The 22,848-nt window shown below is 43.6% G+C and overlaps 1 protein-coding gene across 3 annotated transcripts in view; it reads right to left on the bottom strand.

Annotated features, from left to right (window-relative positions):
* LOC132765475 (semaphorin-3F-like) overlaps nucleotides 1-22,848 on the bottom strand; it is a 73,169-nt gene that overhangs the window by 40,311 nt on the left and 10,010 nt on the right. For all 3 annotated transcript variants that reach the window (XM_067464168.1, XM_067464166.1, XM_067464167.1), the window contains exon 3: nucleotides 275-435. In XM_067464168.1, the coding sequence (XP_067320269.1) occupies nucleotides 275-435 (161 nt within the window). The remainder of the gene's footprint in view (nucleotides 1-274; nucleotides 436-22,848) is intronic.

Here is a 22,848-nt window from a genome sequence, read left to right as displayed (position 1 = left end):
CTCTTGTTCGACTTCCCCAGATTTCAGTTGCTTGCTGTAGCCCCTTCAGGCATTGGGTTAGAATTCAAGAATCCCACATATCCGTCTTCCCTCGCAAAATATCGACTGTGCCCCAGTTCCCTCTTTGTTTTATCCTATGGCACCTGCCTATCAACTCAACACAAATGTTCCCTCAGCAGGACCTGGCCATCTACAATTGGATACAGGAATGCTCCCGAACAAGGTGTAACTTTTGTTCCAACCCATCAGGATTCTTTTTCTTCTTCAGACTTACAATGAGTGGCTCCTTGTTGATGTTGTGCAGATCTAGGGCCACAAGGAAGTCCCGGGCTCCTAGGTAGAGTCGTTCCTGGTCTTGGTCCACCAACAAGATTCGATAATCGCTTGTGTTGAAGGCAAAGCTGAAGGGACGGGCCGTGCGGGTCTCCAGCAGTTCTGAGAAAAGAAAGTAGAGGCGGGGAAAATATGAGAGAGAAGAAAGATGCCCAGAATCAATCTATATAAATAAAAATGTAATGTTCGTTTGTGGGATTAACAGAACTCAAAACCACTGAACGAATTGACACCAAATTTGGACACAAGACACCTAACAACCCAATGTATGTCCTTCACTCAAAAAAATTGATTATATCATTTGGGAGTTGAAGTTACTGGGATTTATAGTTCAGCTACAATCAAAGAGCATTCTGAACCCCACCAACGATGGAATTGACCCAAACTTGGCACCCAGTTCTCCCATGACCAACAGAAAATACTGGAAGGGTTTGGTGGGCAGTGTCCTTTGGTTTTGGAGTTGTAGTTCACCTACATCCAGAGATCACTGTGGACTCAAACTATGATGGATCTGGACCAAACTCTACGCGAATACTCAATATGCCCAAATGTGAACACTGATGGAGTTTGGGGAAAATAATATCTTGAGATTTGGGAGTTGTAGTTGCTGGGATTTATAGTTCACCTACAATCACAGAGCATTCTGAACGTCATCAACGATAGAACTGGGGCAAACCTCCCACACAGAACCCCCACGTGGGCCACAGCAAGACGTGGCAAGGGAAGGCTAGTAAATACAATAAATCCCTAATGTTAAGGCCTACTTTCTACTAGCCACTTATACATGCTGCTCAAACACACACTTATATACTTATAAAAAGTTTTCATATACTAACCTACACATATAGATGCAAATATAATAATGAACACACAAAGTGTGGACAGCCTTGGAGTCATATGTGGTCAATAAGGCTGTTTTATGTTCCTCAACCCCCATCCAGTCAATCCTTTGTCTGATCATTCTAGAGAAGGTAATTGATATTTGAAACAGAATGTCAAATTTATTGTATATGCCAGGGGTCCTCACACTAAGGCCCGAGGGCCAGATACGGCCCTCCAAGGTCATTTACCCGGCCCTCGCTCAGGCTCAACCTAAGTCTGAAACGACTTGAAAGCACACAACAACAACAATCCTATCTCATCAGCCAAAAACAGGCCCACACTTTCCACTGAAATACTAATAAGTTTGTATTTGTTAAAATTGTCTTCATTTTTATTATTGTATTGTGTTTTTTTTTTGCACTAAAAATAAGATATGTGCAGTGTGCATAGGAATTCATTCATGCTTTTTTTCCAAATCATAATCCGGCCCTCCAACAGTTGAGGGACTGTGACCTGGCCCTCTGTTTAAAAAGTTTGAGGACCCCTGGTATATGCTTTTCAAAGAAGTGAACTTCTGGCTATTCTGGTTTCATTTCTCCTCCTCTGCTTTGTTTCTGGAAGGTCCCAGTGCTGGAAAAGTGCCCCTTGCATTCAGAATAGTTCCTCAAGCATAATTCACACAGAAACATAATACACTTATAGTAGGGGGAAGACCACGGTTGGGTAGTCTGTTGCTGCTATTTAGGGGCTAACTGTTGGTGGGCAGCTTCTAATTCATGGACTGGCTGTTCTTCCACATAAAGTAGGAGGTAAGACCCAATATCGTCCTTCCACAACTTGGAAACATTTAGGAAATGGAGCAAATGCTCAGACTCCCATAGCCAGTATTATTTATTTATTTATTTATTTATTGAAAACTTTTATATCCTGATCTTCTCTACCTCCGTGGAGGGACTCAGATGGCTAACAGCAGAAATTCAATGCACAAATACATCTAGAAACATCTTAAAAACATAATAAGTTAAAATACAGACAGAATAAATACACATAAGCCAAATCGCCAAGATAGAATCAAGTTCAACTCAGTCCGCAAATGTGGTCAGTAATTATTGGATTATTCTTGGACTCAACTAAATTATTTTGGGAATGCTTTGTCCCAGTGGCAGGATTTTATTAGCTTTCTGAAGGTCAGGAGGGAAGGGGCAGATCTGATCTCCATCTGGAGAGAGCTGAGGGGTCACCACCGAAAAGGCCCTGTCTCTCGTCCCCACCAGACACAATTGCGAGGGTGGCGGAATCGAGAACAGGGCCCCTCCAGAAGATCTTAAGAACCTTGATGGTTCATAGTGGAGAATATGGTCAGACAGGTAAACTGGGCTGGAACTGTTTAGGGCAGTGGTTCCCAACCTAGGGTCCCCAGATGTTTTTGGCCTACAACTTCCCAGAAATCCCTGCCAGTTTACCAGCTGTTAGGATTTCTGGGAGTTGAAGGCCAAAAACATCTGGGGACCCCAGGTTGAGAACCACTGGTTTAGGGTTTTGTAGGTTAACACCAGCACTTTGAATTGTGCTCGGAAGCTAATTGGCAGCCAGTGGAGCTGACGCAACAGAGGAGTTGTGCGCTCCCTGTACCCCGCTCCTGTCAGTAATCTGGCTGCCGCACGTTGGACTAGTTGCAGTTTCCGGGAAGTCTTCAAAGGCAGCCCCACATAGAGAGCGTTGCAGTAATCTATATGGGATGTAACCAGAGCGTGGACCACTGTGGCCAAGTCAGACTTCCCAAGGTATGGGCACAGCTGGCGCACAAGTTTTCATTGTGCAAAAGTTCCCCTGACCACCGCCGAGACCTGTATGAGCAGTATGAGCAGTGTGCATTCTGGGATTTACAGTTCCGCAAAGTAACTTTTCCAACCTCTGCTCCTTGCCCCATTCACCTTCCCATTTCATAGAGAAAGGGCAACAGCTAAAGGATGTTAATCCTCACAATGGTGGGGCTGGCCTGGCCTGGGCTGGCCTGAGCTGAGCTCAGGGGGTATTTTGGTCCCATGAAGTGGCTAAAGGCGGAGCCGACGTGGGTGGTGGGGGAGACGCGGGGGGCTGCATTCGGCGGTTGGTACAGCAAAGAGCCTAAATCCCCCAGCAATCTCCCTGTCCGCATTCCATAGTCAGAGATCAGAGAGAGTGGCGTGGCGAGCGTCCCACCTGCGGCGACCTTGGGGAGATGGCCAGAGGACACCCGCGCCAGGCCCAGTGACCCTCCGCAGCCAAGCCTGGGCAAGGTTTCAGAGACCAGGAACAGAAATTGGCCTAATCCCTTCGGACAAGTGGACGAAAGCCGAAAAGAGGAGCAGATTTCCGGGGAGCTCAGAACAGGACAGGTGTGGGAGGGAGAAGGGAAATGAGTCCAGTTGGAGGAGGAATTAAACCCAATTTAGAAAATAAGAAAAGGCAAACCAAGGGGAAGAACCACCAGCTTATTAGCCAGCAGGTCTCTCGACTCTGCTCCGACACAGTCAAAATAGCTACCACCCGCCCATCCTGAAAGCTAGGGAGAGAAACCAGGAAAGTGGATGGCATTCCCTAAGCATTAACACATGGCAGGTGGGAGACGGTCAACATATCCCCTCCCCGCCACACAGAGATACAATAAATGGCTGACAGCCCCCTGGCAGCATGCCCAGTGAGTGGAAGGGTATTGTGATGCATGCTACACAGATCTGAGGTACTGCGACCATTATATAATGCTCATGGTATATCAGCAGTGGCGTTAATCTTTCAGGAATGTATACATCAAGTACAAAGAACAATAACCGAGAGCCTCCCTCGACCCGAAAAGAGTCCTTGGTTTTGCTCCTGTATACATACTCATTTTTTTTTTAGAAATATATCCAAGTTTTCCCCATCTGGAGGAATTTTCAGGGAACTCCTGGCATTATCGAGGTAGTTTCATTCCCAGTTTCCAGATCAGTTTAAATTGGCACACTATTTCCCAAAATGAAATGCACCCCTGTTGTTTCTATTATACCAAACATAGATAAGATAGCCTCTGCCAAGAAAGAAGGCAGCTGTTATCACTACCCAGCACCTTAACTCTTTGATTATAACCTCTGAATAGTACCAGATGGGTATTAATAATAATTTATTTGTTTTTTTATTTGTTGTGTCAGGGCAACCAGTCAAGTAAATTACATTTCTAACAGAAATTAATAATAATACACTAGGTTCTTGTAGGTTTTTTCGGGCTATAGGGCCATGTTCTAGAGGCATTTCTCCTGACGTTTCGCCTGCATCTATGGCAAGCATCCTCAGAGGTAGTGAGGTCTGTTGGAAATAGGACAATGGGTTTATATATCTGTGGAATGGCTGGGGTGGGGCAAAGAGCTCTTCCTTGCTGAAACTAGGTGTGAATGTTTCAGCTGACCACCTTCATTAGCATTTGAAGGCCTGCCTGAGCCTGGGAAAATCTCCTGTTGAGAGGTGTTAAGCTGTGCCTGGTTGTTTCCTCTCTGCTGTTTTGCTATTGTAATTTGAGAGTTTTTTAATACTGGTAGCCAGATTTTGTTCATTTTCATGGTCTCCTCCTTTCTGTTGAAATTGTCCACATGCTTGTGGATTTCAATGGCTTCTCTGTGTAGTCTGACATGGTGGTTGTTGGAGTGGTCCAGCATTTCTGTGTTCTCAAATAATATGTTGTGTCCAGGCTGGTTCATAAGGTGCTCTGCTATGGCTGACTTCTCTGGTTAAATAATAATACACTTTACTTATATTTTGCCCTCCTCCTCTAGGGGACTCAGAGCAGATTACAGCATTGACATACATAGGCTAACATTCAATGCATTTTAAATCATATACAACGAGATACACAAACACAAACAAAGGCAGAGGCTTCTTCTTTCATTTGAAAGTCAATACCTGAAACATTGCCTTAGTGTACATATGATCAGTGAAAGGAGAAGAATGATGAACACAAGGAGTGAAGAAGCGAGGGAAACCTTGAGATATTTCAAGAGAACACTTGGATGCAAAATCACGTATACAGAGATAACATCAAAACAAAAAGAAAGTAAAGACTTTCTGTATATATTTCAGATTTATTTCAGATTTAAATATTAATGTCAAAAATACATAGTATTTGTGCTGCATTAGAACAGTAATGACAAATATCACTTAAGTAAAATAAACATGTTCAAGCTGGGTTTAGAAAAGGCAGAGGAACGAGAGACCAGATTGCCAATATCCGCTGGATAATGGAGAAAGGCAGGGAGTTTCAGAAAAACATCGATTTCTGCTTCATTGATTATTCTAAAGCCTTTGACTGTGTGGATCATAATAAATTGTGGCAAGTTCTGGGTGGGATGGGCATCCCAAGCCACCTTGTCTCTCTCCTGAGGAATCTGTACAAGGACCAAGTAGCAACAGTCAGAACTGACCACGGAACAACAGACTGGTTCAAGATTGGGAAAGGCGTACGGCAAGGCTGCATCCTCTCACCCAACGTTTTTAACTTGTATGCAGAACACATCATGCGATGTGCGGGGCTTGATGAATGCAAGGCTGGGGTAAAAATTGCTGGAAGAAACATTAACAACCTCAGATATGCAGATGACACCACTCTGATGGCCAAAAGCGAGGAGGAGCTGAGGAGCCTTGTAATCAAGGTGAAAGAAGAAAGCGCAAAAGCTGGGTTGCAGCTAAACATAAAAAAAAACAACGATTATGGCAACAAGAATGATTGACAACTGGGAAATAGAGGGAGAAAATGTGGAGGCCGTGACAGACCTTGTATTTCTAGGCGCGAAGATTACTGCAGATGCAGACTGTGGCCAGGAAATCAGAAGACGCTTACTTCTTGGGAGGAGAGCAATGTCCAGTCTCGATAAAATAGTAAAGAGTAGAGACATCAGACTGGTAACAAAGATCCGCCTAGTCAAAGCCATGGTATTCCCTGTAGTAACCTACGGATGTGAGAGCTGGACCTTAGGGAAGGCTGAGCGAAGGAAGATAGATGCTTTTGAGCTGTGGTGCTGGAGGAAAGTGCTGAGAGTGCCTTGGACTGCGAGAAGATCCAACCAGTCCATCCTCCAGGAAATAAAGCCCGACTGCTCATTGGAGGGAAGGATACTAGAGACAAAGTTGAAGTACTTTGGCCACCTCATGAGGAGACAGGAAAGCCTAGAGAAGACAATTATGCTGGGGAAAGTGGAAGGCAAAAGGTGGAGGGGCCGACCAAGGGCAAGATGGATGGATGGCATCCTTGAAGTGACTGGACTGACCTTGAAGGAGCTGGGGGTGGTGACGGCCGACAGGGAGCTCTGGCGTGGGCTGGTCCATGAGGTCACGAAGAGTCGGAGACGACTGAACGAATGAACAACAAACAAAATAAACATTAAATATTAAATAACCAGAAAATAAAATAAGGTGTAAACACTAAACTAATCTGGGAATCTGCTATTGCAACACATCCAATAAAGTGGTTAGGGTTAGGGTTGGTATTTCCATGATATTTTCTTTCTTTTCTGGAAGTCGTTAGATGGAATTATCTTCTTTGAGGCTGGATACTAACACTGCACACATCCATTACTGAGCTCTACAAGTCCTTAAATTCCCTTAACTAGCAAGGCCACAACAATGCTGTCCAAATATTCTGCCTGTGGGATACAATTGGAGATGATAATTTTGTTTCTGGGCATCACATGAAACTGTCTCAATGAATTCCTCAGGAGGGAGAAATGCAACAAGTACAACCGTCATGCCACTGGTGGTGGTTGGAGCCATCTATGAGTCCCCAGAGATGCCGGCTTCTTTGAAGGGTAGTCTGCCTATGAGGTTTACGCTGGATCAATCTGGAATTTCTCCAGACAGAATGGGGCAATTCCTCTACCAGATAAACAGGGAGATAGTTGCTAAGGAATACTAATCTGAAAGCAAAAGGACCACTCCATGTCCTGCATGCCTCTCACCATCCTGTCTCTTTGAACGCAAGACAAATGGCTGCTTTTGATTTCCAGAGGACAGGGGTAGCTGTGTACGTCAGCTGAGAAAACAACATCAAAGAATCCAGTGGCTCTTTAATTTAACATAAGCTGATCTGGCATCCGATAAACTGTATGCCAAACAAAACTCAATAAACCTAATCCTTTTGGATTGTGATAAGGAACAAAAGTTGGGTCATGGTGAGCTATGGGGCATCTTCTAACCACAGCAAGAATTCCACAGTATTACCAAGTACAAAAATGCCCCATGACTTAAAACTGAGAAGTAACCGTATAGACTACTGCAACACACTCTACGTGGGGTTGCCTTGGAAGACTGTCCGGAAGCTTCAAATGGTCCCATGAACGGCAGCCAGATTGCTAACAGAAGAGCGTACAACTCCTCTGTTGTGCCAGCTCCATTGGCTGCCAGTTTGCTACCGGGCAGCATTCAAAGTGCTGGCTTTAGCCTATAAAGCCCTAAATGGTTTTGGCCCAACTTACACGTCCAAACGCATCTCCCCTTATGAACCATCTAGGACAGTGGTTCTCAACTTGTGGGTCCCCAGATGTTTTGGCCTTCAACTTCCAGAAATCCTAACAGCTGGTAAACTGGCTGGGATTTCTGGGAGTTGTAGGCCAAAACACCTGGGGACCCACAGGTTGAGAACCACTGATCTAGGGCCTTAAGATCATCTGAGGAGGCCCTGCTCTTGTTACCGCCTTTGTCACAAGTACGTTTGGTGGAGACGAGAGACAGGGCCTTCTCAGTGGTGCCCCCCCCCCCCCCCCCGTCTATGGAACGCCCTCCCTATAGATATTAGATCGACCACCTCCCTTTTAACATTCTGGGAAAAAAGTCAAGACGTGGTTTTTTGAATAAGCATTTGCAAATGCAGAGTAACTGACATAGGAAAATGGAACGACGACAATGAGACCGGACAACGTTTTTAACAAGGAAACCCTATGAATTTATATTTTACTAGCCATCCCCTGCCATGCGTTGCTGTGGCCCAGTCTCTGTATATGTGTTTTGTGTGTGTATATATGTTTATATTTGTGTATATGTATGTTTGTGTATATATATGTGGTTTTGCACATCCGTTGTAATGTAATTTTTGTTTTTTGGCTTTTTAAGTCTCTTCTGCTGTGTTTTTCAGTGTTTTTATCAGTGATGGTCACTTGTTGGCCTGATAGGTGTATTGTGTCCAAATTTGGTGTCAATTCGTCCAGTGGTTTTTGAGTTATGTTAATCCCACAAACAAACATTACATTTTTATTTATATAGAATTATTTGTTTAGTTTTTATTATATGTTATGTTTTTAATTGTATTTATAATACTGTAAGCATAGAATTTTACCCTGTTAACTGCCTTGAGTCACCTACAGGCTGAGAAAGGCGGTATACAAATACAATAAGTAAATAAATAACGAATCACAAGTAATGCAATAGTGTCACATTTTACTACTAGTGGGAACCACTGCCTGCCGCAACATTGAGATGATACATCCAATCTTTACGATACAAAAATTCACAGACAGTCCCCAAGTTACAAACATCTGACTTACAAACTACTCACAGTTAAAAACAGGGCTGAGACAACAAAAAGTGAGAGAAATCTGCTCCTCGGAAGGGAAATTCACTCTTGGAAGAGTTATCATGGGGAAAAGGTGTCTAAACCGAAGCTTTCTTGAAAATCCTTGTTTCCACAAGCCAAACTTTTCAAAATCTAATTCTCATAGCGACAGAAAGTGTGGTGAAATCTTCTCAACTGGGGCCCAGACAGCAAAACAAACACCACGGGGGTGTTAACCATACGCATATCCATATGGGAGTCATTCTGGACCGTGCTCTGACCTACAAGAAGCACTGCCTGAATATCAAGCAAAAAGTGGGTGCTAGAAACAATATCATACGAAAGCTGACTAGCACAACCTGGGGATCACAACCAGACACAGTGAAGACATCTGCCCTTGAACTTTGATACTCTGCTGTTGAGTATGCATGCCCAGTGTGGAACACATCTCACCACGCTAAAACAGTGATTGTGGCTCTTAATGAGACATGCTGCATTATCACAGGGTGTTTGCACCCTACACCACTGGAGAAATTACACTGTTTAGCCTGTATGGCACCACCTGACATCCTCTGGGAAGTAGCAACCAATAGTGAAAGAACCAAGGCAGTGACATCTTCAGCTCATCCCATTTAGGTATCAGCCAGCGCGTCAACGACTTAAATCTAGAAATAGTTTTCTAAGATCTACAGAGACTCTCGCTGGAACACCTCAGCAAGCGAGAGTCCAAAAGTGGCAGCTTCAAACCCAGACTCTCAATCAATTTCTGATACTAAATGAGAGACTCCGTCCTGGGCACACAGAAGACTGGGCGACTTGGAAGGCGCTGAACAGACTGCGCTCTGGCACCACGAGATACAGAGCCAACCTTAAGAAATGGGGCTACAAAGTGGAATCCATGACATGTGAGTGTGGAGAGGAGCAAACCACTGACCACCTGCTGCAATGCAACCTGAACCTTGCCACATGCACAATGGAGGACCTCCTTGCGGCAACACCAGAGGCACTCCAAGTGGCCAGATACTGGTCAAAGGACATTTAATCAACTACCAAGCTTACAAACTTTGTGCTTTGTTTGCTTGTTAAAAAATGCAATACAACTTTTTGGTTTGCTCCTGACACGATAAATATAACCCATATGCTATCCAAAGCTAATATCTATACACATGATAAAAGTGAAAATATGTATGTGTGTATATGGCAGGAGTGTCCGCTTACACAAACAAGTTCCTGCCTCCCGAAACAGCTATAGGTCCTACTACTCAGGAGACACAAATGGCCCTCCCTCCAGGTTATAGTGAGTGCCATGAACATAGAATCATAGAATCATAGAGTATTGTGGGCTCAGCCTCATGGGCCATCCAGTCCAACCCCCTGCCAAGAAGCGGGACAATCGCATTCAAAGCACCCCCAACAGATGGCCATCCAGCCTCTGTTTAAAAGACTCCATACAAGGAGCCTCCACCACATATCCACATAGCCCTGCCAATGTCCTCCACAAGCACCAACTGCCCACCACACAAGTGAAGGCTTTCATATGGTGACAATTTCATCCTAGATTTTTTATTTTTACTAGTCGTTCCCTGCCACGCGTTGCTGTGGCCCACTCTGGTGGTCATGGGGTTCTATGTGGGATGTTTGGCCCAATTCGTTGGTGGGGTTCAGAATGCTCTCTGACTATAGGTGAACTACAAATCCCAGCAACTACAACTCCCAAATGTCAAGGTTCCATTTTCCCCAAACTCCACCAGTATTCACATCTGGGCATACTGAGTATTCATGGCAAGTTTGGTCCGGATCCATCCTTGTTTGAGTCCACAGTGCTCTCTGGATGTAGGTGAACTACAATTCCAAAAACAGAGGACACTGCCCACCAAGCCCTTCCAGTATTTTCTGTTGGTCATGGGAGAACTGTGTGCCAAGTTTGGTTCAATTCCATTGTTGGTGGGGTTCAGAATGCTCTGTGATTGTAGGTGAACTATAAATCCCAGCAACTACAACTCCCAAATGACAAAATCAAAATTGTTTGAGTGAAGGACATTTATTTATTTATCGTGTCATCAGCAACCATTGTTTTACAATTCTAACAGAGCAAAACAAACACAGAGATTAAAAAGAAAAAGAAAAAAAACCACACAGATTTTGTAAATTTGGTATTTGGTTAAATGTCCTTTGACCAGTATCTGGCCACTTGGAGTGCCTCTGGGGTTGCCGCAAGAAGGTCCTCCATCGTGCATGTGGCAGGGCTCAGGGTGCATTGCAGCAGGTGGTCAGTGGTTTGTTCTTCTCCGCACTCGCATGCCGAGGATTCCACCCTGTAGCCCCATTTCTTAAGATTGGCTCTGCATCTCGTGGTGCCAGAGCGCAATCTGTTCAGCGCCTTCCAAGTCGCCCAGTCTTCTGAGTGCCCAGGGGGGAGTCTCTCATCTGGTATCACCCATGAATTGAGGTGCTGGGTTTGGGCCTGCCACTTTTGGACTCTCGCTTGCTGGGGTGTTCCAGCGAGTGTCTCTGTAGTTCTAAGAAAACTATGTCTTGATTTAAGTCGTTGACATACATTGAAGGACATACATTGGGTTCTTAGGTGTATACTGTCCAAATTTGGTGTCAATTGGCCCACTGGTTTTTGAGTGCTGCATCTATGGTAAGCATCCTCAGAGGTAGTGACCTCACTACCTCTGAGGATGCTTGCCATAGATGCAGGCGAAATGTCAGGAGAGAATGCCTCTAGAACATGGCCATATAGCCCGAAAAGCCTACAACAACCCAGTGATTCCAACCATGAAAGCCTTTGACAATATAATGACCTAATCTCCCCCCCCCCCACCAAGAGTTATGGTCCAGCACCTTGGACAACTCCTTTAGCATTTAGTGTAAGGCCGAAAGTGGATTCACTATCACACTAAAATGGGACTGGGTGAGGAACAAAGCTTTACTTTTCCTGCTCTCTCTCAAAGGAAAGCCATCTCATATCCTGATGAAGTCGAACATGACCCCCCCCCCCCCCCAATAAAAGATAGTAACTTATAGTTTTGCTAAGGACAAGGACACCAGACTGGATAATAAGGGTTAAGCCTTGGTCATTTTGCCAAGACATTAACAACAATAAGGACCCTTTCCCATGTTAGATAGTGTGTACATAAAATCAAGGTTTTATGCCCTATGTTTCATATATAGCAGAAAGTAGCACATTTATTACTGAGAAACCACCTCCCTTTACATTTATGTGCTCTCTTGAACTTCTATGGGACTCTAGAGGGAGGGATAAGTGGGTATGTTTTCTAAATCATGATTCCTATATTTCTATATTTCTGCCTGTGTGCCTGACCTTTTCCTGACTCTTTTACCCAATTCCCTTTTATTGAAAAAATGTATAAAAACATAAGAAGCCACCCCTGTGACCCTGGAAAGGAAGAAATCCTCAGTTGGAAAAGACCCTTATCAAAAGACACTATTTGCATGGACAATAACAAAGGATCGTGATCTCTGGCCTCGGAGTTGCCCCCCCAGAGGAAGCGGTCACTTGGCATTTATGATCATATCTCAAAGGACAAAGGAAGCCTACGGAAAGCTATACTTCGTCCTAATCTGTTACTAATTCAACTTTTATCCACTGAAACCACAGCCAAAATTCCCTCATTGTTCCTCTCTCTCAGCACTGGAAAAAATCCAGATTTTGGCAGGATCGCCAAACATCAATGTTTATTGCAGCCACTCAATGACAATAGCCAGACTGGCTCGCAGGCCCTTGGGACTCACTGGTCACTTGGACATCTCAAAATCTCCATAATCCTTTCAAGAATCCATTGTTTCCCTCTCGTCCTGCCTCCCTCTCTCCTGATTCGTCAGGACGGAGAGGCAGCAGAAGCCCAGGATTGGCCCAGGCGCTCAGGAGGAGGCCAAGCCTCCTCCCAGCTGAAGAGCGCCAGCCAATCATTGTTGAGCCGGCAGAGGGGCGGGGAATGGGAGATTCAAACCTGGCAGCACTGTTTTATGTATAAAAAGACCTTTATTTTTGTACACTGTATGCTTAACTTGGCAAAATATTGCTGCTTTGCATCTTTTTCAGCTGAATCGCAATAAAATCATCTCGGTGGCGCTTCCTTCAACTTTGGTGAGATTTCTTTTGGGAACTTAGGAAAACCTTTTAAATTGGGCTTCTCTTTGATCATCATTGTAGCGAGCCCTCTTTGGTGGGTCCACAGGGTCTCTCCTTCAGGGCGTTATCAAGTAGTTCCATAATTCCATTTAGCTATGCCGTATTTGGGAAGGCCTGCTCAAAAAGCCAGGTTTTCACCTTTTTTTCGAAAAGTCAGGAAGGAGGGAGCCGATCTTCTGTCTCTAGGCAGGGCGTTCCACAGCCAAGGGGCTACCACTGAGAAGGCCCTGTCTCTCGTCCCCACCAGACTCATCTGCGAAGAAGGCGGGAGCGAGAGCAGGGCCTCCCCAGAAGATCTTAATGTCCTAGATGGTTAATAAGGAGAGATACGTTCGGATAGGTAAGTTGGACTGAAACCGTGTAGAGCTTTATAGGTTAAAGCCAGCACTTTGAATTGTGCCCAGCAGATGTGAGATTCAGCTCAGGGAAATCTAAATTCCTGGCTCATTCCCTTTGCTCCTATACTAGAGTAACTCAGATAACTATTTCAAACAACAGCTATACTGTGCCCTGCAGCCTTGGGACTTGGAACACAGTGCAAAGTTATGCGACCTTCCCAAATACATCCTCACTTTTGAGTACAATCATGAGGTGCTGGTCTCAACAAAAGCAGGCACAAACAGAGCCCACTGAGCCCAGACAAACTGATTCTATGTGCCAGACGTGTGGAACAGCAACACAGAACAGGGTGCACACGGGCCAGGTATTTGCCACTCCCTGGGCCAAGCCCACACTGCAATCAACACTGCAATAAGCAGACTTTGCTGCAAAAGCACAATCTTTAAGGCACCTCCCTTCCAGCTTTTACTTTATTTCCAAATGAACCTTCCCAGGAGTTGGTCTTGAAAGATGTAGCATTCCTAGGGTCTTGTAGCCAGCATGACTATCAAATCTAAAAAACACATCCTGACACAATCTATCTCACATACAGCCCCGTAAGGTGTCCACAGACACAATATAATAATAATAATAATAATAATAATAATAATAACAATAACAATAATAATAATAATAATCTCAAATGTAGACTCTGCAAGGAAGCAGAAGAAACAATAGATCACATCCTCAGCTGCTGCAAGAAGATGGCGCAGACAGACTACAAGCAGAGGCATGACACCGTTGCTCAGATGATTCATTGGAACTTGTGCCACAAATACTATCTGCCTGCGACAACTGGTGGGATCACAAGCCGGAAAAAGTTACAGAGAATGAACACGCCAAACTCCTCTGGGACTTTCGGATTCAGACAAACAGAGTTTTGGAGCATAATACTCCTGACCTCACAATAGTGTTAAAAAACAAAGTATGGATTGTCGATATCGCAATCCCGGGTGACAGCAGGATTGCAGAGAAACAACTGGGAAAGCTGACACGATATGAGGATTTAAAAATCGAACTGCAAAGACTCTAGCACAAACCAGTCAAGGTGGTCCCAGTGGTGATCGGCACACTGGGTACAGTGCCTAAAGACTTTGGCCTGCACTTAAACACAATCGGCGCTGACAAAATTACCATCTGCCAGCTGCAGAAGGCCACCTTACTGGGATCTGCACATATTATTCGCCAATACGTCACACAGTCCTAGACACTTGGGAAGTGTCCGACATGTGATACAATACAACAGCCAGCAGAGTGATCTTGTCTGCTGTGGACTCATCTTGTTGTGTTTCTAATGATGATGATGATGACGATGACGACGACGACGACTCTGGCACAAGCCAGTCAAGGTGGTCCCAGTGGTGATTGGCACACTGGGTGCAGTACCTAAAGACCTGGGCCTCCACTTAAACACAATCAGTGCTGACAAAATTACCATCTGCAGAAGTGTCCAACGTGTGATCCAACACAACAGCCAGCAGAGTGTCTGCTGTGGACTCATCTTGTTGTGTTTCTAATAATAATAATAATAATAATAATAATAATAATAATAATAATAGGGAAGTGTTCGACTTGTGATTTTGTGATACAAAATCCAGCATATAGATCTCATTTGCTGTGACATACTGTGCTTTTATGTCAATAATAATAATAAAAAACTTTATTTATACCCCGCCACCATCTCCCCAAAGGGGACTCGGGGTGGCTTACATGAGGCCAAGCCCAGAAATTCATTACAATATAGTAGCAAAAAACATAAGGCAATATTATAATAAAATAAAATAAGACAAGCATAAAACATAACAAACAATACAAAATAATACAATAGAAAATCAAATACAATCACAATGAGCGGGCCACATGTGCAAAATACAATGATAAAAACTCTGGATGAGATAAAAATAAAAACCTATATATTTGTAAAGGAGACGGAGTAGTAGTGACAATCCTTCATACAGACAGGAGACAATACAATATGAGGACACCCATTATAGAGGAACATGACAAGAGATGAAAGATCACTCCCCAAAAGCGCAACGGAAAAGCTACGTCTTGAGGTTCTTCTTAAAAGTTTCTAAGGTGGGGGCTTACAACACGCATGGGTGTGTGTGGACACGCTTATGCGTGCATGCACACAAAGGTTAAAGTGTTGCCCGTAGCTTTGCCTTTTAAAGTCAGACTGTTGCTGCCAAAAGGAATGAATTGTCCTTTAGCCAAAAGTCTCTCTCTCACACACACACACACACAACCACACACGTACAGACTAGCCCCAACTGCTTTAGAAAAGAGGGGGATGGCTACAGCCAAACACAAAACAAGGTATCTTTAAGGGAGGGGGAGCGACGGCATGCATGCGCCTGCAATCTCCTCTCTGTCCCAAGCATTCTCTCTCTCTCGGCCCCTTCCCCACAATGTACTTTTGAAAGGGGAATCCGTCCAAGTGTGTTCCAGCCCCTTCTCTGAATGGCATGTTGGGTATTTTAAGCCCTTCTGGGAAATCCTTTCCCCCTGTGGCTGGCAAGAAACCAGATCCCGGAATCCCCAAGAACAGAAAGAGAGCATAGGGGGAACCCAGCAAGGTCACAGGAGATATATGGCCGAGGGGCTGCTGGTGGTTTTGGGGAGGGGGGTCGTTGAGCCTTGAAAAGAGATGGAGGAGGCATCAGGATCCTGTGGGTTGGCACAGTTGAAACCTGAAACACATACGCACGCACACCTGTCCAGACAATCCTCTTCTAGCAGCACACTAGAAAACAAGTCATTTTAAGATTACGGTCACACTGAATGTGTACATTTCTTGACAATAGCAGTAAAAAAAATGTCATGACTCTAACTACACAGATATCTATAAGTACAATGTAAATACACAAATGTCCTGTTGTGATAAACTTCAGCAAAAGTATCCATTCAATTATTATTTATTTATTTTATTTACTGTATTTATATACCACCTTTCTCAGCCAATCGGCGACTCAAGGCGGTTTCCAACAAAACATAATATAGATTAAAAAACAATAAACAGTATAAAACATCACAAAAGCAGTAAAAATAACAACATTAGCATTTCATTATTATCAAGCATTGTCCCGTTCCATTGTCAGGTCGTTCGATTTCCTATATTAGCTACTCTGTATTTGTAAACCCTTGTTCGAACAGCCATGTTTTAACTTGCCTCCGAAATGTTAAGAAGGAGGGAGCAGATCTGATCTCCCTAGGGAGGGCGTTCCATAGCCGAGGGGCCACCACTGAGAAGGCCCTGTCTCTCGTCCCCGCCAAATGTACTTGTGACAAGAGCAGGGCCTCCCCAGATGATCTTAAACTCCTCAATGGTTCATAAGGGGAGATACATTCAGACAGGTAAGTTGGGCCAGAACCGTTAATCATTCTACACAAGCATAGGCAGGGGCGGTTCAACCCATTACGCAAAGTAAGCATTTGCAGTATAGTTGATTTTGCCCAGGGGCGCTCTTGAGGCACTCTTGGGGGAAAATAGACCTTGACATATGCGAGTTGTAGTTACTGGGATGTATAGTTCACCTACAATCAAAGAGCATTCTGAACTCCACCAATGATGGAATTGAACCAAATATGGCACACAGAACTCCCACGGCGAACAGAAAATATATATCAGTGATTGGTTGGGGGGCGGGGGGGGGGGGGGGAAAATACTGTTTGCTTACTGTTGAAAATTACTTAGGGCCGCCTCTGAGCATAGGGAACAAATGCGATGGGACTATTTACAATGGTGTAACAAACATAATATTCATGTTTTCCAAATAATTAGTTGGATCTTCCAAAAGTTGTGTGGACAAACTTTAAAATATCCAAAATAGTCCCATGTGAGTTCAAGATGAGATAAAAAGATTTGACTAATTATTTGGAAAACATGAATATTATGTTTGTTACACCATTATAAATAGTTCCATCGCATTTGTTCCCTATGCTTGTGTACTATATGAATTAATTTGGTATTCTCATGATTAATTGAATTGATACTTTTGCTGACGTTTATAGCAACAGGACATTTGTGTATTTACATTGAAATGTCATGACTGCCTACATAGGAATCAGTAAGGGGTACAGGTACCAGGTGAAATAGAAGAGGCAATTTCACCTCACTTGCCTAGTTTCCAAGAGACCTCACAACCCCTAAGGACACTTGCCATAGATGTGGGCAAAACATCAGGAGAGAATGCTTCTAGAACATGGCCATACAGCCCGGAAAACTCCTTCAACCACTTAACCATTAAAAACAGGAGCCCTGCACCATAGTCTAACTGGCAACCCTGGTAATAATAATAATAATAATAATAATAATAATAATAATAATAACAACAACAACAACAACAATATGGACTACAAACAAAGACACAACTCTGTGTCCCAGATGATTCACTGGAACTTGTGTCACAAGTACCACCTGCCAGCAGTAAAGAATTGGTGGGAACATAAACCCGCAAAGGGTAGTGGAAAATGAACGTGCAAAAATACTGTGGGACTTTCGAATCCAGAATGACAAAGTTTTGGAACACAATACACCAGACATCAAGATTGTGGAAAAGAAAAAAGTCTAGATTATTGATGTCGCTATACCAGCTGCATTGAGGAAAAGCAACAGGAAAAACTCAGCCGCTATCAAGATCTCAAAATCAAACTGCAAAGGCTCCGGCATAAGCCAGTACAGGTGGTCCCAGTGGTCATTGGCGCACTGGGTGCTGTGCAAAAGATCTCAGACGGCATTTGGAAACAATAAACATCGACAAAGTCACGATCTGTCAACTGCAAAAGGCCACCTTACTTGGATCTGTGCGCATCATTCAAAAATACATCACACAGTCCTAGACGCTTGGGAAGTGTTCGACTTGTGATTTTGTGATACGAAATCCAGCATATAGATCTCATTTGCTGTGACATACTGTGGTTTTGTGTCAATAATAATAATAATAATAATAATAATAATAATCTTTATTTATACCCCGCCACCATCTCCCCCAATGGTGACTCGGGGAGGCTTACAAGGTAGGAATTATACAGCCATACCAGCTGACTAGTATATGCATTGAACTTTCCACCTATACTATCCTGTAGAAATAAATCAATATGCATTAAGGAATGCTTGTTGTATCCATGGGATGGTGATGACCAGTGCAATAAACAACTTTCTTTGAATAGGTTTAATACATCTCACGTGCAGCTGATTTTCCTCACCCAGAGATACGCTTATGAGTGTCTTGCTGCCACCTGTATATACTTCACTAGCTGCTTCTATGTTTACATATGTAAATATGACAGCTAGTTCTTTTTCTGGACTACAGTTCCGAAATCCCTCCATGTCCCAGGTGTAGCAACTGCAGCCTCCTCTCAATTAACATTATCAAGCTTTACTTACTGGACTGCATACATATTTAAATAGCTGTTGAAATACAATATATATTAGACAATCCATTGCCAGTGTTGTATCAGTGACACTAATATAAATTTTGAAGGGTTGGGGTGTTTATGAAAATACTGATTTGTTGGTCATAATTGCAAATAGTGCAAACATTTCTCTCCAGCTCACTTATGAGAGGGTTTAACAAGATGAAATGGGCATTGCTGGAACTGCTGAATCCACTTGTTGACTAACCCAACTATAACCAAAAACTCAATGCTTTTGGACCAGAATTCCCATAATTCCTTAACGTTCAGAGTTCTGGCTAGGGCTGCTGATGGGAACTGCAGTCCAGCAGCATCTATAGAGATGCATGACTCCAGCCCTTCTAATCCTAATTATTCTGGAACGACTAGCTGGAAAGTGTCCAGAGGAGGGCAACTAAAATGATCAAGGGTCTGGAGAACATGCCCTATGAGGAGCAGCTTAAGGAGCCAGGCATGTTTACCTGAAGAAGAGGAGGCTGAGAGGAAGTCATAGGAAGGAGGGAGCAAGCTTGTTTTCTGCTGCCCTGGAGCAGAACAATGGCTTCAAATTACAAGAAAAGAGATTCCATCTGAACATGAGGAAGGACTTCCTGACTGTGAGAGCCGTTCAGCAGTGGAACTCTCTGCCCCGGAGTGTGGTGGAGGCTCCTTCTTTGGAAGCTTTTAAACAGAGGCTGGTTGACCATCTGTCAGGGGTGATTTGAATGCAATATTACTGCTTCTTGGCAGGGGGTTGGACTGGATGGCCCATGAGGTCTCTTTCAACTCTATGATTCTATGACTAGGGCAGTGTTTCTCAACCTGGGGGTAATGCCCCTGGGGGGGGGGTCGTGAATGAGTGTCAGAGGGGTCACCAAAGACCATCAGAAAGCACAGTATTTTCTGTCGGTTGTGGGGGTTCTGTGTGGTAAGTTTGGCTCAAGTCTATCGTTGGTGGGTTTCAGAAAACTACAAGTCCCAGCAGCTCAACTCCCAAATGTCAAGGTCTATTTCCCCCAAACTCCACCAGTGTTCAAGTTTTGGGAATATTGGGTATTGGTGCCAAATTTGGTCCAGTAAATAAAAATACATCCTGCATATTGGATATTTACATGACAATTCATAACAATAGCAAGATTACAGTTGCGAAGTTGCAACAAAAATAATGTTATGGTTGGAGGTCACCACAACATGAGGAACTGTATTAAGAGGTGACGGCATTAGAAAGGTTGAGAACCACTGGACTAGGGTTGGTTACATGTTGTCCTGGAGAGACATAGTACATATCTATATAAATAAAAATGTAATGTTCGTTTGTGGGATTAACATAACTCAAAAACCACTGGACGAATTGCCACCAAATTTGGCCACAAGACATCTACTAACCCAAAGAGATGATCATCACTAAAAAAAAATTGATTTTGTCATTAGAGAGTTGTAGTTGGTGGGATTTATAGTGCATCTACAATCAAACAGCATTCTGAACTCCACCAATGATGAAATTGAACCAAACGAGGCACAGAGGACTCCCATGACCAACAGAAAACACTAGAAGGGCCTGGAGGGCACTGACCTTGAGTTTGGGAGTTGTAGTTCACTACATCCAGAGAGCACTGTGGACTCAAACAATGATGGAACTGGACCAAATTTGGCACGGATATTCCATATACCCAAATATGAACACAGATGGAATTTGGTGGAAATAGACCTTGACATTTGGGAGTTGTAGTTACTGGGATTTATAGTTCTATGTTTTTATTTTAACTGCTGTATTGTCGTTATTATTGCTTGTATTGTTGTGTTGGGCTCGGCCTCATGTAAGCCGCACCGAGTCCCTTGGGGAGATGGTGGCGGGGTACAAATAAAGTGCTATTATTATTATTATTATTATTATTATTATTATTATTATTAGTTCACCTACAATCAAAGCATTCTGAACCCCACCAATGATAGAATTGGGCCAAACTTCCCACACGAACCCCCATGACCAACAGAAAATACTTAAGGCCATCCAGTCCAACTCGCTTCACCAGGGCAAGAAAACATAATCAAATCCTGACAAAGAGCCATCTAGCCATCGATTAGATAGGTAGATAGATAGATAGATAGATAGATAGATAGATATGATTCACACACAGATATAGTATCATAGATTTGAAAGGGACCCCTAAAGAAGGACAATTATATGTTGCATGTTCCAGAGTAGGCAAAGTAGACAATCTCCACATCAATACTGGCAAAGAAAGAGCAAGAAATACTGTTTACCCACAAGCATCTGGACATTACATATATTAGAAACCAACACTTTCTCATTATTTTATTTTGCAGATCACCAGACTGGGCCACAGCAACACGTGGCAGGGGACTGCTAGTGTACTTATATAAACAGGAAAAGTCACAAAGATGTCTGCCTTTTGGCTTTGGGGCTCATACAGAAATGCAGTCATATTAGCATGTATACACTTCAATAAATATGAAATATCACTTGAATGCGATTTTCCTGCTTCTTGGCAAGGGGTTGGACTGGGCGGCACACAAGGTCTCTTCCAACTTTATGATTCTAAGTATGGGGATAATTGTTGGTGTACATCAAAAAGTGCACAGAAAACCCATGTGTCCACTTACAGACAGACATCATATGGGTTGTTGTAGGTTTTTTCGGGCTATATGGCCATGGTCTAGGGGCATTCTCTCCTGACGTTTCGCCTGCATCTATGGCAAACATCCTCAGAGGTAGTGAGGTCTGTTGGAACTAGGAAAAAGGGTTTATATATCTGTGGAATGACCAGGGTGGGACAAAGGACTGTTGTCTGTTGGAGCTAAGCGTGAATGTTTTAACTGACCACCTTGATTAGCATTTGATGGCCTGGCAGTGCGTGGGGCAATCTTTTGTTGAGAGGTGATTAGATGTCATTGATTGTTTCCCCTCTGTTGTCTGCTGGAGCTAGGTGTGAATGTTTCATCATATGTATAATCCACCCCTTTTCCAAAGAGCCCATGGTTGCATACAGGTGTATATACCACCTCTTTCTACCAGGAGCTACATTAGAATCATAGAATCCTAGAGTTGGAAGAGACCTCATGGGCCATCCAGTCCAACCCCCTGCCAAGAAACAGGAAAATTGCATTCAAAGCACTCCCGACAGATGGCCATCCAGCCTCTGTTTAAAAGCTTCCAAAGAAGGAGCATCTACCACACTCCGGGGCAGAGAGTTCCACTGCTGAACGGCTCTCACAGTCAGGAAGTTCTTCCTCAAGTTCAGATGGAATCTCCTTTCTTGTAGTTTGAAGCCATTGTTCCATTGCGTCCTAGTCTCCAGGGAAGCAGAAAACAAGCTTGCTCCCTCCTCCCTATGACTTCCTTTCACGTATTTATACATGGCTATCATGTCTCCTCTCAGCCTTCTCTTCTTCAGGCTGAACATGCCCAGCTCTTTAAGCCGCTCCTCATAGGGCTGGTTCTCCAGACCCTTGGAGTTGAGAGCCACATAGTCACAGTGACTGGACCAAAATTATCTCTTAGGTTTTAAAGCTAATAAAATTTGAGCTGCTTCACAAGCATTGCATCGTCCTATATTTGTATCCATTGTTTTTGAGGATTTTCACATATGCGGAACATTCTCAAAAGGTTCACTCTGAACAAAGTTGCCATAAATCTGACGAGTTTGACTTTATTTTTCACACAACTGCCCCTTGGCAGCACTCCGCCCGGCTCTCCAGGTCTCCTTTCCACCTCCCACACGTATGTTTCAGGGCTTAGCTCATCCAACACATGAAATGTAACCATTTTCCCACATACAAAAAGGCAATCAGTCCCAAACAAACTGCTACAAACAGTTTCACAGAACTGTCAGGGGCACAGAAGGAAAATTTTACAGTGTGAGCAGAACGAGAGAAATCAGGTAAGCCAGTGTGGTGACAATTATAATGGTCGCTACCGTCAATAAGGTTAAAAAGGTAAATGTTTTCTCCTGACATTAAGTCCAGTTGTGTCCGACTCTGGGGGTTGGTGCTCAAGAGCCGGCATTGTCCATAGACACCTCCAAGGTCAGGTGGCTGCCATAATAATAATAATAATAATAATAATAATAATACTTTATTTTTATACCCCGCCAACCATCTCCCCTAGGGGACTCGGGGCGGCTTATAAGGCACACACCCAAGATTACAATTAAAACACATATGTAAAACACTTTAACCAATTAAAACA

Source organism: Anolis sagrei, chromosome 2 (genome assembly GCF_037176765.1).
Source record: "Anolis sagrei isolate rAnoSag1 chromosome 2, rAnoSag1.mat, whole genome shotgun sequence".
Taxonomy (NCBI): Eukaryota; Metazoa; Chordata; class Lepidosauria; order Squamata; family Dactyloidae; genus Anolis; species Anolis sagrei.
This window is presented reverse-complemented; position numbering and strand designations above follow the sequence as displayed.